Genomic DNA, 16,368 nt, shown 5'->3' on the forward strand with positions numbered 1-16,368 from the left:
AAAATTGTCAGGCTGAGTCCCATTTTGTTGTTTTTATAAAAAAAAAATACAAATGGTATCCCAAATAACCCGCAAACACTATTAAAAAGTATAGTAAGTGCAGTGTATGTGGAAATTGTAAGTGCTGGGAGTTGTTCTTTTATTTTCTGTTTTTATTTCAAAAGCTGTCTGATTTGAGAGATAAAATGGGAGAAATTACGCCAAAACCATTAGGAATTGTTTCAAAGTTCACAATGCTAGACACTTCTATAATAAACATGTTTTGAGAATAAAACAGATGAAATTTTAGTACCACCCATCCATTATAGATCCTAATAGAATAAGGTTAATAACCATCCGACCTTCCCTTACAATCTTGGAAGAGTCAGACCCATCCGACCTTCGCTTACAATGTTGGTGGTGTCGGACGTATCTTACATTTGCTTACATTGTCGGTCGATTTCGGACCCATATGACGGTCTAGGCCATCGCTGTGTAATTGTAAGTTGAAATTGTATAAAAGCTTCGGATGTATCGATGCTACTAGTGATACGTAGTCGAGCGCAAAAGTCGACTTTTAGACTTTTCAATTTTTGCCTCCGGCCAAAAAGTCGATTTTTAGACTTTTCGATTTTTGCCTTTGACTAAAAAGTCGACTTTTCGATTTTGTCAAAACTGTTCAAAATCGATTTTCGACTTTTACTGACTTCTGCAAAATCGACTAATAATTTGATTTTTTATATGAATTATTGTTAACAGATAATTTAAAGTTCGGGAAAGTGCAATTTTTGGGCCATTTGAGCTTTGTGATAAAAAAACAAATATTTATGAAGAAAATCGAAAGTCGATCTTGAAAAGTGGACTTTACGATTTTCGCATAGATCAAAAGTCGACTTCGACTTTTAGACTTTTCAATACAAAAAGTCGATTAATCGATTAGTCGAAAGTCGATTTACTTATCCCTAGATGCTACATTGTATTTGGTCTCAGTTGGAAGATGTATGGGTGTATATTTTTCGTGAATCCCTTTACCACATTCAACGGGAATATGTTACGTCTCAATATTTTTAATAGCATATTGTATACAAAAACAATTTATTTTTAGGCAATGTTGGTGAAGTTAGAATTGACACTCAAATATAACATGAATAGTCTAACTAAATTAGTTTTTAATTTAGTTTAAGCACATCATAAATTCTCGGTTTCAAAAAATTTTAAAGCTAGTATGCCAACAACTCATTCACTTGATTGATTTTTACCGCCTACTTTGCCACTGTCTTTTATACATTTTCACCACTTTTTCTATAAATTTTATGTTACTATTTATAGTGGTATGTACACACGGGAGGACTGTGGATATATACATATATACCAGTTTTTTTTATGGTCTCTATCGATTTGTGACTAAGCCACTCATTTCGCGGTCTTCGTGTCAAAGTAAAACTAGGAGCATACAAAATGTACCATTTTTCAAAAATGTATCTGCATCTAACTTTAAATAATGCTGACATTTTGAAGCTCGATTTTGAGTGTTTTTTGAATTTTACTTATAGTTTCAATGCGCAATCACGAATTTCTAAAAATCGATTATTTGATTATTTTAGTCGTGAATCTGAGTTATTTGTTAAATATTTTGTGTATTTAGTATGCACAGCTTCAGAGTAATACTCATCCAAAGGTGAAAATTGTGTGCGATCAAATTTCTTAAAACCCCATTTTCGGGCCAAATTGATCTGTCAATTGAATGAAATGGGTTTCCGCGATCAGTAAGGTTTTTTACGTCTCGGATGAAATAAAATCTTTTTCGTGAAAATCCATCTACTAGAACGCGGGAATTGACCTTCCAAAAACACGAAATTTGACAAAAAAAATGTCTTTGAAAATATCACGGATTTAATTGCATTTTCTGTGGATCAATTCACTTTCAATAATTGACCTGATACGGACTTTGACCTTTTGCGAAAACAGTACTTTGAAAACTTCAGCCGAAAAAGATATGTACACAATTTATCTCAAAAAAAGAAATAGTGTAAATATTTCAAATCTTTATTGTAAAGTAGTTGAGTTTCTTGAGAAACAAGACTTTACCTTATATATGCGTTAACTACGATAGCGAGAGAACAAGTGTGTTATCACCGAAAGCGAGAAAGTGATGTTGCGATGGGTAAGCATTGAAAAGCGCCTCTCTGTATCCGAACTATGCGAATGTGGCTTCCAGGAGATATAGTAGAAGAGAGCAAACTCTCCGCTACAATCCCAACTAGACGAATGAGGCTCCTGGAAGATGGTTCTTAATGGACCGAATTAAAATAGGTATAAATCGATGTATTTTTTAGGTTGCACACTGAAATCGGAGTTTTCGGAAATTATTCGCGTTCTACGAGTTTTTGGGTACTTCAATGAAACGTGTAGTACATCTTAGCCGTCAAATGAAATTTCGCAAAATATACATGGATTGGAGATAAACATCAGTACTTCCTGGAAACCTCATGCGCATGAAATGATTTTGAAGATTAAGCTATTTAGACGCAATTTTAAATGTATATTTCAAAATCTAGTTTTAATTTAAGATTTATTCCTATTTATGGAACCCTAAGATTTATCGGAAGGGTCTTACTATAATCCGCAAATTCGGGTAAAATAGAAGAATAACATCAATAATTTTTTTCCTCAAATTTTTTTTGTGAAATTTCTTGTCTAAAATTAAAAAATAAATATGATGATTTATCGCGGTGTTTAGATTACGCAGATATTTTTAAATTAATTTTTAGGTGGATGCATGTCATGAATATAATGAAAACAATGAAATAATCCTCTACATTTTTATCACTTTTCTCATATTTCGCTTACTCAGAAAGTAGATCATCTATTAAAACCGTAGAACAAGAAAGTATGTATGCTCTAACATCCTTGGCATCTGATGCAAATGTAAACCCATATACTTTTAAAATTGTATAGAACCCTAAGATTTATCGGAAGGGTCTTACTATAATCCGCAAATTCGGGTAAAATAGAAGAATAACATCAATAATTTTTTTCCTCAAAATTTTTTTCTGAAATTTCTTGTCTAAAATTAAAAAATAAATATGATGATTTATCGCGGTGTTTAGATTACGCAGATATTTTTAAATTAATTTTTAGGTGGATGCATGTCATGAATATAATGAAAACAATGACATAATCCTCTACATTTTTATCACTTTTCTCATATTTCGCTTACTCAGAAAGTAGATCATCTATTAAAACTGTAGAACAAGAAAGTATGTATGCTCTAACATCCTTGGCATCTGATGCAAATGTAAACCCATAAACTTTTAAAATTGTAAATCGATTTGGCGACGTAAATCTTTATCAAAGAAATAGCATATCAAATTGTTATGATCGAATTGTAGATATAGCATGTGTGAAGCATACACAATATTTTAAAATAATTAGAATACCTCCAGTATGTACTCCTGAATATAACTACCATCCTACATTATGCATATCCATGATTCATAATAATTTAGCTACCAAAAATTATTCACTGTCATATAAATCTGTACCTAATTATAATAAAACGGACTTCCGAAAGCTAAACGCACTTATCTCAACCGTAAATTGGACCTCATTATTTATTTGTGAGAGTCATAGTGATCTAGAATTGTCAGTATATAAATTTTATGATATCCTAAATAAATTTATTCTAGAATGTGTCCCCACTGTTGGAGTTAGGAACTCGGAAAGATATCAATGGGTCACATCTGGGTATTAAAAATTTTAAAAATAATTTAAAAAGAAATATAAAAACGCTGGCTCCTCTATAGATTATGCTAAATATGCTGTTGCATGGTCTAAATATATGGCAATATCAGTAGTGTTGGCGGTTTATTTGGGATACCATTTGTATTTTGTTTTTGCAAAATAGTCAGGCTGAATCCCAGTTTGTTGTTTTTATAAAAAACAACTATTTATTAGTGGGGAATGTATGGCATTGTTTGTCGAGGGGTAAGGAAGGGAAGACTATAGTTTCGGATCACGCCACTGATCCTCATCAGTTCCCTTAGTTTTTTTTTTTTTGTTGGGATATTCTCCCCAGAAGCTATTGCTTCTATACAAAAAACGCTTTCATACCCAAATGTCTCTTATAACAAAGCCTGCCTTACCCCTCGGCAAACAATGCCATACATTCCCCACTAATAAATAGTTGCTTTTTATAAAAACAACAAACTGGGATTCAGCCTGACTATTTTGCAAAAACAAAATATGGCAATATAATCTTTATTTAAACAAGACTAGACATAATTTCAAATCCAATCCTAAATCTTTTTATGACTTTGCTGATATAAAAAGAAAATCTACGTCAAAGCCCACCATTTAAAAAATTCAATAATCTCTATCTCTATATATATAAAAATTACGTGTATGTTCATGATCGCTAAACTCAAAAACTACTGCACCGATTTTTACCAAATTGTATGTACATGCTCTATGGGGCGTGAGGAGTGTTTCTGTGTAGTTTGAAATTCATCCGACAGATGGCGCAATATTTTGATTTTTTTGGTGGTTTTTCACTATAATTCAAGAACTACTCCGCTGATTTTAACCAAAATCAGCGGAGTATATATAGCCGGGTCAGCTAGTATATATATATATATATATATAATTGTTCAACATGGTTTTCGTAGTAGCCTCTCAACCAGTGTTGCCAATTTAGCACTTTTAGTGCTAGATTTAGCATTTTTTGAACTCGTTTAGCACCAAAAAAATTGATCTAGCACCTAGCACTTTTTTTAGCATTTTTTTTACAAAAATTTAGTTTCAATGCAAAAAATTCCGTTTTTCGATTTCATGTTGAATTTTCGCTATGTTTCACGCGATGAATTTGATTTTCCAATGCTATCCAGCACTATGATATTGTCAGACTATGATATTGTCTGTTGGTAGACTGTTTATTTGGGAAAATGAAAAACCAAATTAAATTGTACATTTTATGAGAGCGATGTAAAAATAATGATCATGAATTATGTTGGTACTTTCTGAAAACAAGTTTTTTATTCAGCGGGAATCCCGAATGCCAAGTTATAACCACTTCAGATTACCGAAAAGGCGAGCATACCCGTTTATATTGGGATTGTGCCAGAATAAGGACCAAAATAGAAAAATGTCCGCAAACATATTTTTTTATATTAAAGTCGCTGTTATATTTTGGTAGGAAGATTTCAAACCCCATCAAAACAAAAAATAGAACAAATTTAGTCAATTCGGTTACGTGTCCGACGTCCCCAAAATGTCGTATAAAGGGAGGGTACAGTGGGGGCTACCCCTAAATATGGACCCATATTAATCATTTTTCATAAGGAGATTTTTTACTCAACAAAATTTAAACAATCAAATTAAAACCAATGCAATTGATGAGGGCTACCCTTAAAAGTAGCCCAATATTGATAACTTATAGTAAGAGTACTATAAATAAAAATATAGGGAACATACCAAAAAGTGTACCTATACCGACATTTGATAACTATTATAATATAAACAAGTGGAACCAGTGAGCGGAGCAGTATAGTCGGACGGCGCCGACCATACGATACCCTACACAACTTCCATGAAAATATAACTTTCTCTGGTTCTATATTCTGAGATTGGGCAATATTTCGCGATATTTGCACACTTTTAACTGATTAGAGGTCAGCAAATGTTACTAATAAAAAAGTACAAATAATTAAGTTTTCGGTCCACTTCATCCGAAAAATTATTATCTGATCATCACCTAACATTTTAGGCGTTGTCCTCGACCATATCTGGAACCTCATGGAACATTTCAAAGCGAACAGCGCTATATTTCCGCCCTCCAGTGTGGTAATAGGTTACTAAATAATATCTGAATACGAAAGCACCTGTAAATATTTAAGTGTAACTCCCTCATCCGAGTACATACGACAATATAATTGGTATCAATTTAAAGGCTAACCACTGCTCTTCGATACACTATCAACTTATCGGGTCTATATCCTTGAGGAGTAAATATATACGCTACAGAATACAGATTTTGTCATTTTTCACACAAAAGTCAGGGTCCATTTGACCCGCTAAATATTGACCGATCTTTATCAAAACAGGCATGCTTATTCTTTGGCCCGATCCCCTTCTCCATGCAAAAATTCGCGGTGTTTGGGATATAATTGCGGCCTCTGGAGCGACCAGAAAAACCGACAAAAAGAAAGTTTTTGGTTCATTTCATCTCCTAAATATTAACCGATCTTTTCCAAAAACAATAGGGGTCTTCATTGGCCAGAACCCATCCTACATGCAAAATTTCGTGAAGGTTGGTCCATAACTGTGGCCTGTATCGTGTTTACAAATTATAATGGACAGACGGACGGACACACATGTCTAGATCGATTCAGCTAGTCGGGATATGACGATCGGTATACTTAAAGGTGGGTCTAGAACCAATATTTCGCGGCGTTACAAACTTTTGGGGCTGCACAAAGCTATAATACCCTGACAACATAGTTGTGTAGGGTATAAAAAGAGTTAAGTTCGGCCGGGCCGGTTATATGAGGACTACCCCTAAAAAGGGTGAATATTAATAATTTTTGGTGCGGAGATTTGTAACCATATGCGACTACAAAATACCAAATTTCAGCGAATTCGGTTGAAAAACGAGCTCAAGAACTTCAAAATATCGAAAATTGGAGGTACCTTTATATGGGGGCTACCCGAAAAAATTGACCCATATTTATAATTTTTGTGGAGAGATTTGCTACCCAATAGGAACTCAAAGTACTAAATTACAGCCAATTCCGTCAAAATTACCCAAAAACTGGAAATTGGGAGTTACCCTTATATGGGGGCAACGAGAAAAAGTGGACCTATATTTATAATTTTAAGTAAGGAAATTTAGTACCCAATAAGAACTCAATGTACCAAATTTCAGCGAATTCGGTTGAAAACCGCGCACATGAACTCTAAACTACCGAACATTGGGGGGTACCCTTATATGGGGGCTACCCGAAAAAAATTAACCTATATTTATAATTTTTAATATAGAGATTTTCTACCCAATAAGAACTCAAAGTACCGAATTTCAGCGAATTCGGTCGATAAATGCGATCAAACCCTCCCCCAAAATACCGCAAATTTGGGGGTACCCTTATATGGGGGCTATCCGAAAATATGGACCCATATTTATAATTTTTAGTGGAGATATTTGCAACCCAATAAGAACTCAATGTACCAAATTGTCCTCAGACGGACATGGCTATATCGTCATCGAATTTAACGGTGATCAAGAATATATATACTTTATAGGGTCGGAAATGATTATTTCGATGAGTGTTACAAACGAAAAGCAAAATTAATATACCCTCTATACTATGGTGAAGGGCATAAAAATGTGCCTAAAAGCTTAAAAAAAAATATTGGGGTATGGTGTACCCAAAAAGGACCGATATATTCCATTTTCAATATCAAATCTCATAGAAGTAGTACCAACGTAGGTCCAAAATTCCAAAGCTCGGTCTTCAATATTGCGACGTCAATGCGACGGACATGGCTAAATCGACAACGAATAGCCGTTAAGAATAAATGGGGTTTCTGATTAATATTTCATTATTAAATATTAACAATTTTGTTCGAGACATTTTAGCACTTTTTTCTGGCACTTTTTTAAATTATTTAGCACTTTCTAGCATTTTTTTCCACAAAATTTAGCATTTTTCCTCAACAAAGTTTTGGCAACACTGCTCTCAACCGTCATATGATTCAGATATCGCGTGGTATATATGCCATGTATTGGTTTTATAATATAAAAAATTGGCTTACCATTATTGTGCGTTTTTAAACCTCCATATATTTGGCATAGTACGATGTTGTGTACTTTGAAAGTAGTAACACATACCGTATACATTGCCTTTAATTCGGTATTTCATGTAGGATAGGGAACTTCTCTGTAAATTGTAGGTATAGTATCACTTTATGGTATATATCCCACATAATGGTAGGCAAATCGGTCCAGCCGTTCCTTCAAAATAGGTTTTGCAAGATTTTCGCGGATTTTTCTCAACATGTTCTTTCATAAAAGCTTTCCCACCTAAATTGCAGCCAACTGAAAGAAATTTTGAATCAAATCGGCGCCGCCGTTCTCAATTGATGGGGTACTATACATTTTACATCACTTTTATAAATAGATTTAAATAAATTTTTCTTCAATTTGATAGGGTATTATTTTTTCGTTTGACTCCCACGCGCTTTTTACGAAAACAGCTTATGTATGAGTCGGTGTCGGAATACATAACATACATCGGCACATACCGATTAAGCATCCAATATTTAATCGGGCAAAACACAAAGAAGCTATATATCGCGTCATCTATCGGACGAACTTAAAATTAAACACAAAAATACTACTCACACCCCATAAGACATATACGTAAAGTTGGGTTAAAATCAGCGGAGTAGTTCTTGAATTATAGTGAAAAACCACCAAAAAATCTAAATATTGCGCCATCTGTCGGATGAACTTCAAACTACACAGAAACACTCCTCACGCCCCATAGAGCATGTACATACAATTTGGTCCAAATCGGTGCAGTAGTTTTTGAGTTTAGCGATCACGAACATACACGTAATTTTTATATATATAGAGATAGAGATTTAAATACATTTTTCTTCAATTTGATAGAGTATTATTTTTTCGTTTGACTCCCACGCGCTTTTTACGAAAACAGGTTATGTATGAGTCGGTGTCGGAATACATAACATACATCGGCACATACCGATTAAGCATCCAATATTTAATCGGGCAAAACACAAAGAAGCTATATATCGCGTCATCTATCGGACGAACTTAAGATTAAATACAAAAACACTACTCACACCCCATAGGACATATACGTAAAGTTTGGTCTAAATCGGTGCAGTAATTCTTGAAATATAGTGAAAAAACACAAAACACATACCGATTAAGCATCCAATATTTAATCGGGCAAAACACAAAGAAGCTATATATCCCGCCATCTATCGGACGAACTTAAAATTAAACACAAAAACACTACTCACACCCCATAGGTCATATACGTAAAGTTTGGTTAAAATTAGCGGAGTAGTTCTTGAATTATAGTGAAAAACCACCAAAAAGTCTAAATATTGCGCCATCTGTCGGATGAACTTCAAACTACACAGAAACACTCCTCACGCCCCATAGAGCATGTACATACACTTTGGTCCAAATCGGTGCAGTAGTTTTTGAGTTTAGTGATCACGAACATACACGTAATTTTTATATATATAGAGAAGAGAAGAGATATTGCCTAAACTCGGTCAAAATGATCTCAATCTGAAAGAATTTTATTGTGTAAAGGAATTTTTTTGTAACTTATTTTTTAATATTTGTTACATTATTTACAATCATACAAAACGTTGCTATTATTTGTTTTCGGTGGTATGGCTCTCGAGTTTCGCTTTTTGAATAATAAGAGCGCAGACAAAATGTTCGAAAAAGAGTAAGTGTTTACTCTAAGAGTAAAATCACAAATCGACTGGAAATATAAATTTTATTTTTCCCGATGTGTGTGTCGTTTGTGTTTCTAGAGTATCAAACGGTTTCGATGTTGTTGTACTGATCTGGTCATATAAGAAATTTACTTTATACAATACTAAAAGTAGTTTTATTATTTAATATTTCACAAGAGGTCAAAATGACCGATTTTAGGCAATATAGGTATAGCACATGTGAATACGGGGAATGCAAGAGGGGGAGCAGCTACTATGATTAATAAATGTAGTTCTATGTGGTAAAAAAGGTCACCAAATTTTGAAAAGCTGTGTCAAAATATACACAATTGTTTTTGTACTTGAAATTGAAAAACCGTCAAAATGACCGCCTTCGGCAATCTAGTGTTAAAATATTAAAAGGTAATAATCCCTCAGACTTCCTAATTTCATCCATTAGAGAATAAATGTCCCTTTTCGATCCAGTAGATATTATCTACAATTATACGTAGATTTTCATCGCACAGATTATTTTATGGGAGATTCACTAAGTAAAATGTGTATTGATTTCAACTCTGTGTATTCTAACGTAGATTTTTGCATGAATGTAGAACTAATAAAATCGAATATAATTGTATTTTTAAATACTTAAAACTTAATAACAAACTGGCTGTGGAAGTAGATTTCTGTATCTGGTTTTCTATCCCTTCTCATATTCCATCATAATGCGGATTAATCTGTGTACGCGATCCCTACGAAAGTGGAGGTCGCTCCCTCGGTCGGCAGGGGTGCGAAAAAGAGGCATGGGAACGGTCGAAAAAAAAACATGGGTACTAAAATTTTTAGTTTCAAAAACTGTTCTGACATATGCAGTTTTTTTGAAAACAACAAAATTTGTTAAAACATATTAAATAGATTCCACATTCGTTATCGACGTAGCTGACATATGCTAGTCTATATTAATAAAATAACAAAGTGATTGACTGACAGATTTAACGATTCATCAACGCACAGACGAAACGACTGAAGGTAGAATATTGTAATTTGGAGTTAGGGTAACTCTAAGACAAGTCTTGATTTTTGGAAATTTGTTCTAGAACGGCAGGAAAAGTAACTCTAAGATAAGTCTAGATTATTGAAAATTCGTACCAGAACGGCAGGAAAAGGTCAGAAAATGAATAAATATGCTACCATTTGTATTTGGCGAACCGGATATGTGCTAAATTTGATACAATTTGAATTTTGGGTGAACCGATATACCTGGAATCTTGAAATTTAGAATTAGTATCACTGTTGGAGTGTAGGATTAGAGTATGTAGGAAATTTTGGAAATGCGTACATATATGTACTAAATTTTAGTTTGTGTGAACCGATCCTGAAATTGGGAAGTATGATATATATTGAATGGTTGATGTGGGTATTTATGGAAATTTATATTAATGTACATTAAAATTTAAATTTTGGATTTGTGTGAACCTTTACAGCTCGAATCATGAAACTTGGAAATAAGTACTATAGGAGTTCAAAAGGTAATAAATGTACCAAATTTAATATAGAGCTAGATTTCTATTGTGTTCAGAATTGTAGATTTGAAATACGTAGGTAGTTTTGAAAATTCGTACTGTGAGAGAACAAAGGCACTAAATGGTAGTAAAACTTCAGTGGATATTGGTATGTAGTTTGATTAGCATTCTGCAAATACTAAATTATATATTTACACATGTTTAAATAATTTCCACATTCTCTAACAAAGAAGCGGGCACATTCTGCTAGTACTATAATATTATTATTGAACACACATTTTCATAGTTTAAATATTTTGTATGGCCGCCTTTTGCATCTACCACACATTGTAGACCTTTTGTATAGAATAGGCCAATTTTGCATGCCATAATTGTCGTGAATATTGTGCCACTAATATATGTTACCATTTTGCTCATATTCGAGCGAAGTCAATAATCCCAGTTCATACAAGAGCCGAATATTTACTCTTTCTTATTGCTTTGGAATTTTGAGATACGGATGTTCCAGTAATCGACAATCATGTCCACTGTCGAAGAGAATTAATTTTCTTTAATCACAAAAACAACAATAAGACAACAACATTTTGTCAATTTATTTACTTCTTCTTTAAGTCTTCAAATACGTGTATGTGAAGTTAACAGCCTTTGACATTATATATGAGAAATCGAGAATGGGTGGGACCCCTCAATACATTGTCTTTTGTATATGTTGGAGGCCGCACAGCCTGCCCTATGGTTGTGTGGCCGTCGTGCGTACCGATGACGACCTCATCGATTTGGAACTTTAGGTCATCGGTGTTCTCTCATCTTCGAAGGGGATTTAATCGAGAAAATCCCATCTCTACCACTTCTGAATATGTAGTGAAACAACCAAGATCGCCTTGATCCCCAATTTGTCCAAACACCTACAAATCCATTTTAAATAATAAAAATCTGTCGCCTTGATAGCGGGTTACAGTGAATTTTATTTATTATTTATTTTGTGCCAAAATCCATCACGTGAGTATAGCCCTATACTTGTGGCGTTGTTTTGTTGTATATTTGTATGTGTTGTAGTTGTTGTAACTCTTAATTCAAAGGCTCTAAATTCCTCTCAATTTAGACATCGCCACAGATCCTGCGTCCTTGTAAGAGTCTCTACATGGTGCTTCGAGCCTTTTAACACGAACTACAAAAAAGTTTTATTAACAATTTAACACCTTAAACACACTTTATAATTTCACCATTCTTTTACTTTATTAAATTTATTCGTTTACAATATTCGCGGACAGGCGACATATTGTTTTGTTGCATTAGTGACTACGTTCAGAGTATCCGATACCGAGTACTCTTGTTCACATCAAAGTGTTCATAACAAACGTAACATAATAACTTGCTCTCAAAGTTTTTAAAATAAACTTTTGTTGAGCACAAAGCTATTACAGCCTAAATTAATTTTAAATTTCAACTTCTCTTTATTTCCATAATAAAGTAGAAAGTTAACAAAAGGCAAAAATAGAACCAAATAATATTAAAATAAAAAATAAATTCCATAAAAATATATGAAAATGAAACAATACAATAATAAAAATTAAATTAAATAATTAATATTAAAACATGCAAGGAAATGGGATCAGCAATTTGTGCACGTTTCAACTTCGACATGGTGAATTTAATGGGAGCATGAGCTAAGATATTAAATATGTCCGAAAACGATCTATCAGATTCGATGATTGAAACAAAATTAAAATCGTTAGATGAAGACTGGCATAATGAACGTACTGCCTAAGAAAACGCTTAATTTGCCGATGACAAGGCAATCAATCAAGACTTTAAAAAGGTTTTAAAATTTGAGTTTGATTCCACACGGGATCAATACCAACTCACAAAATTTAACTTAATGGAAGATATGAAAAAAAGACGAAGTCAGTCCGTCAGTTCAGGTCGAGAAGACCTAACAAACCCTTCACTCGTTCATAGCTCGGCCATGTACCCCCAACTACCACCTTTGACATGTCGGAGGTGTGTATCAAAGTGCTATGAAGAATGGCCATTTATGGCAATCACCCCAGACTGACACCAGCACAAAAATTATATCACCTAAAAAATATAACTAAGGTAAAGCTGGCAGGATTGTAGACAGATTTTCGTTATCAGATCTAATTTTTTCTCTATGACGCACTAAAGAAACGGTATGAAAACAAACGAGTTCTAGTTAATAACCAATTAAAAATTCTGTTTGAAATAGCGCCCGCCAAAAACGAAAATAATGAAAACATAAAAAGGATCCAATTAACAATCAGTGCTTGTCTCGCAATGCAATGAAAGCACACGACATCAGTGTGAGCGAATGGGATCCTATTTTGATATATTTATGTTCCACGAAACTTCCAATAGAAACTTTGACATTATGAGAACAATCACTTGAGTCACACGCTGACTTGCCAAAATGGTCTCAAATAGAAGAGTTTCTAATCAATATACATTAAGTGCTAGATAGAATTGGTCGAATAAAAACGCAAAACTCCCACACACTTTTTAATAAATGCATTTTATGCTCTAAATGTGTACTTAGAAATTGTAGCAGATTTAATAATGTGTTAGCGAATCTAAGTTGCAAAAGAAAAACGAAAGAGAAATTTTCTGTAGAGCATTTATTATTTTTAATAGTTTTATGATGCATAGTTTTAAATCGGAACTATTACATTTGTCATTTTTATTTTTCAGATGGATGGCAATTGAATCTCTTTATGACAATATATTCTCCGCTAAATCTGACATATGGAGCTTCGGTATACTAATGTGGGAAATTGTAACTCTGGGGTCTACTCCGTATCCCGGTTATTCTGCGGCTGAAGTAATGCGCAAGGTAAATTATACACATAAATGGGAAACATATTTTATACCATGCTTTCACTTCCTCCTTAGGTTCGGGATGGATATAGACTAGAAAAACCTGAACATTGTCGACGTGAGCTATATAATATAATGTATTATTGCTGGTCTAAGGATCCAAACGACCGTCCGTCATTTGAAGAGCTTGTGCAAATGTTGGATAGACTATTACAAGCGGAGATGGAATATATTGAGTTAGAGAGATTTCCAGATCACAATTATTATAACATACCAAGCGTAAGCGGCGAAAAAGTATAGTATATTATATGAAGTTTACAAAATTATACTATTATACATTTTAAATAAAATATGTTTTTTTATATTTATAAAAAATAAAGAATATAATTAAGAAAATCATTCACGCATTTTTTGATATACAAAATACATCGGCAACTCTTTAGAATAGTGTCCTGTATTTAGTAAGTTATACCATAATAATAGTAACTTCATACTGGAATTGTCTCTACGTATGTAAATCGCTATTTTATTTGAATATCAATTGTTATGTATTGCATGTTCCGTAACATAAAATATATCAGTCTTTTTGACCAAACCAAAGACCATATATATATAAAATTAAGAATCATATTGATACATAAAAAATTGTGTTAGATGCCAAACGGAAACGTTTTGATATTTGTACAAATAATACAATTTATATTGCTTTTTTAATTTATTTTATATTTCTTTTTTTTTTGTCTTTGTTTTACTGAACATATTATTAACAGTGTTGATGGTCTTTAAAGCTATCTGGAATTTGTCCTTATTGTACACATTTTCGGAGAGATTTTGCAGATCTAATGTGTACAATAAGGACAAATTCCAGATAGCTTTAAAGACTATCAACATTGTTAATAATATGTTCAGTAAAACAAAGACAAAGACAAAAAAAGAGGATAAGTGCAATGTAGTTTATAGGATAGCATGTAACGGTGACGAAGGTGATGTATGCCAAAAGGTATACATTGACACGACAAAAACAAAATTAAAAACTAGACTTTCCAGACATAAATCCGACCAAAAATCTGACAAACCATTGGAGCAAAAGACGGCGCTAGCAGCACACTGCACTTTGACTGGTCACAAACCAAATTTCAAAGATATTGACATTGTAGCACAGGAAAATAATTACAGGAGACGATTTACATTAGAAATGTTACACATCATAAATGTACCGACGGAAAAAAGAATTAATTATAAAACTGACACAGACCACTGTGCACATATCTATAGGAACTTAGTACATAAGCACAGACGAAAAAAGACAACTTAGTTTGACTGTGACGTTAAAGTAATGTAGACGCTTTTCCTCTACATTAATATAAATGTAAGATTCGTGAATTTGTCGTTTATCAATTTGTAACTAATTGTATTCTTTGTAACAGATCCCTGAAGATGATTGTCGATGACAATCGATATATTGGAAAAATAAATAAAAAACAAAGCTAAACAAAAACAAACGTTTTTCATTGACCTTCAGCCGAACGATCATCAAACAGAATTAAAAATTTCCAGGTCAACTATAAACAACAACAAAATACACGGGAGGCACACCGAAAAGAGTAAGATAACAAGTTCAAAATGCAATTGTATAAAGAGATAAAAGAAAAATATGATGACAACACGATCAACACCAAGAAACAATATTCAAAATATAATAAACAAACCTCAATTCTGACAGCGTCCATAACATATTAAATAAAGTGTAGAAATATAGGAATAATACCAACATTCATTAGCAACACAACAAAAAACACATACAACATGTTCAAAAGAAACGACGAAATCCCGCCAAATTTACTGACAATAATAGAAACATACAACTACAATTTCCATTTAAAAATTTTAAAACTTTTAATACAGCAAAAACATAAGGAACTTCGCAACAAAAAAACATTACTTTCAAAAACAAGGGGTAATCTCCAACATTTTATGGACGAGAAAGATTATAACACTTATATTGAGAGCGAAAATTCTCTACGAAAGAGTTATGACAACAATAACAAAACAAGACACATCAATAAATATCAACGTTTAAAAGAAAAACAGAAAGAAGAACTCAACATACAACATAATAAAGAGTGGTTTACCAACAACACAAACGAGGAGATAGCAAACGACGTTCAGTGGATGTTGTCGTTGGGACCGAAGTTCGCTCTGCCAACAACACACACATCATTCCCCCTACTCAATGTTATTGCTGAGAGTGAAGACTGCATACAAACACTGGACAACAAAGAAGAGGAAGAAAATGCAAGAATAAAATTAGTATCACTCATTGACGATCACTTACAGCGGAGAAAACTGAGTATAAGAGATAAATTTATAATTGAAACAGTGGGACAAACAAGAACATTTTTGAAAAATAATAAGGACGTATTAATATTAAACGCAGAACTTAGTACATAAGCACAGGCGAAAAAAGAAAACTTAGTTTGAAAGAAACTACATTAATATAAATGTAAGATTCGTGAATTTGTCGTTTATCAATTTGTAACTAATTGTATTCTTTGTA

The 16,368-nt window shown here is 33.2% G+C and overlaps 1 protein-coding gene across 1 annotated transcript in view; it reads left to right on the forward strand.

Annotated features, from left to right (window-relative positions):
* LOC133324338 (tyrosine kinase receptor Cad96Ca) overlaps positions 1-14,111 on the forward strand; it is a 127,543-nt gene extending 113,432 nt beyond the window's left edge. Inside the window, exons 9-10 of the mRNA XM_061533183.1 lie at positions 13,686-13,827; positions 13,887-14,111. Coding sequence (XP_061389167.1) covers positions 13,686-13,827; positions 13,887-14,111 — 367 coding nt within the window. The remainder of the gene's footprint in view (positions 1-13,685; positions 13,828-13,886) is intronic.
* Positions 14,112-16,368: the final 2,257 nt, after the last annotated feature.

This window comes from Musca vetustissima, unplaced genomic scaffold, assembly GCF_032173495.1.
Source record: "Musca vetustissima isolate MV318-11 ecotype Yass unplaced genomic scaffold, APGP_CSIRO_Mvet_v1 utg6272, whole genome shotgun sequence".
NCBI lineage: Eukaryota > Metazoa > Arthropoda > Insecta > Diptera > Muscidae > Musca > Musca vetustissima.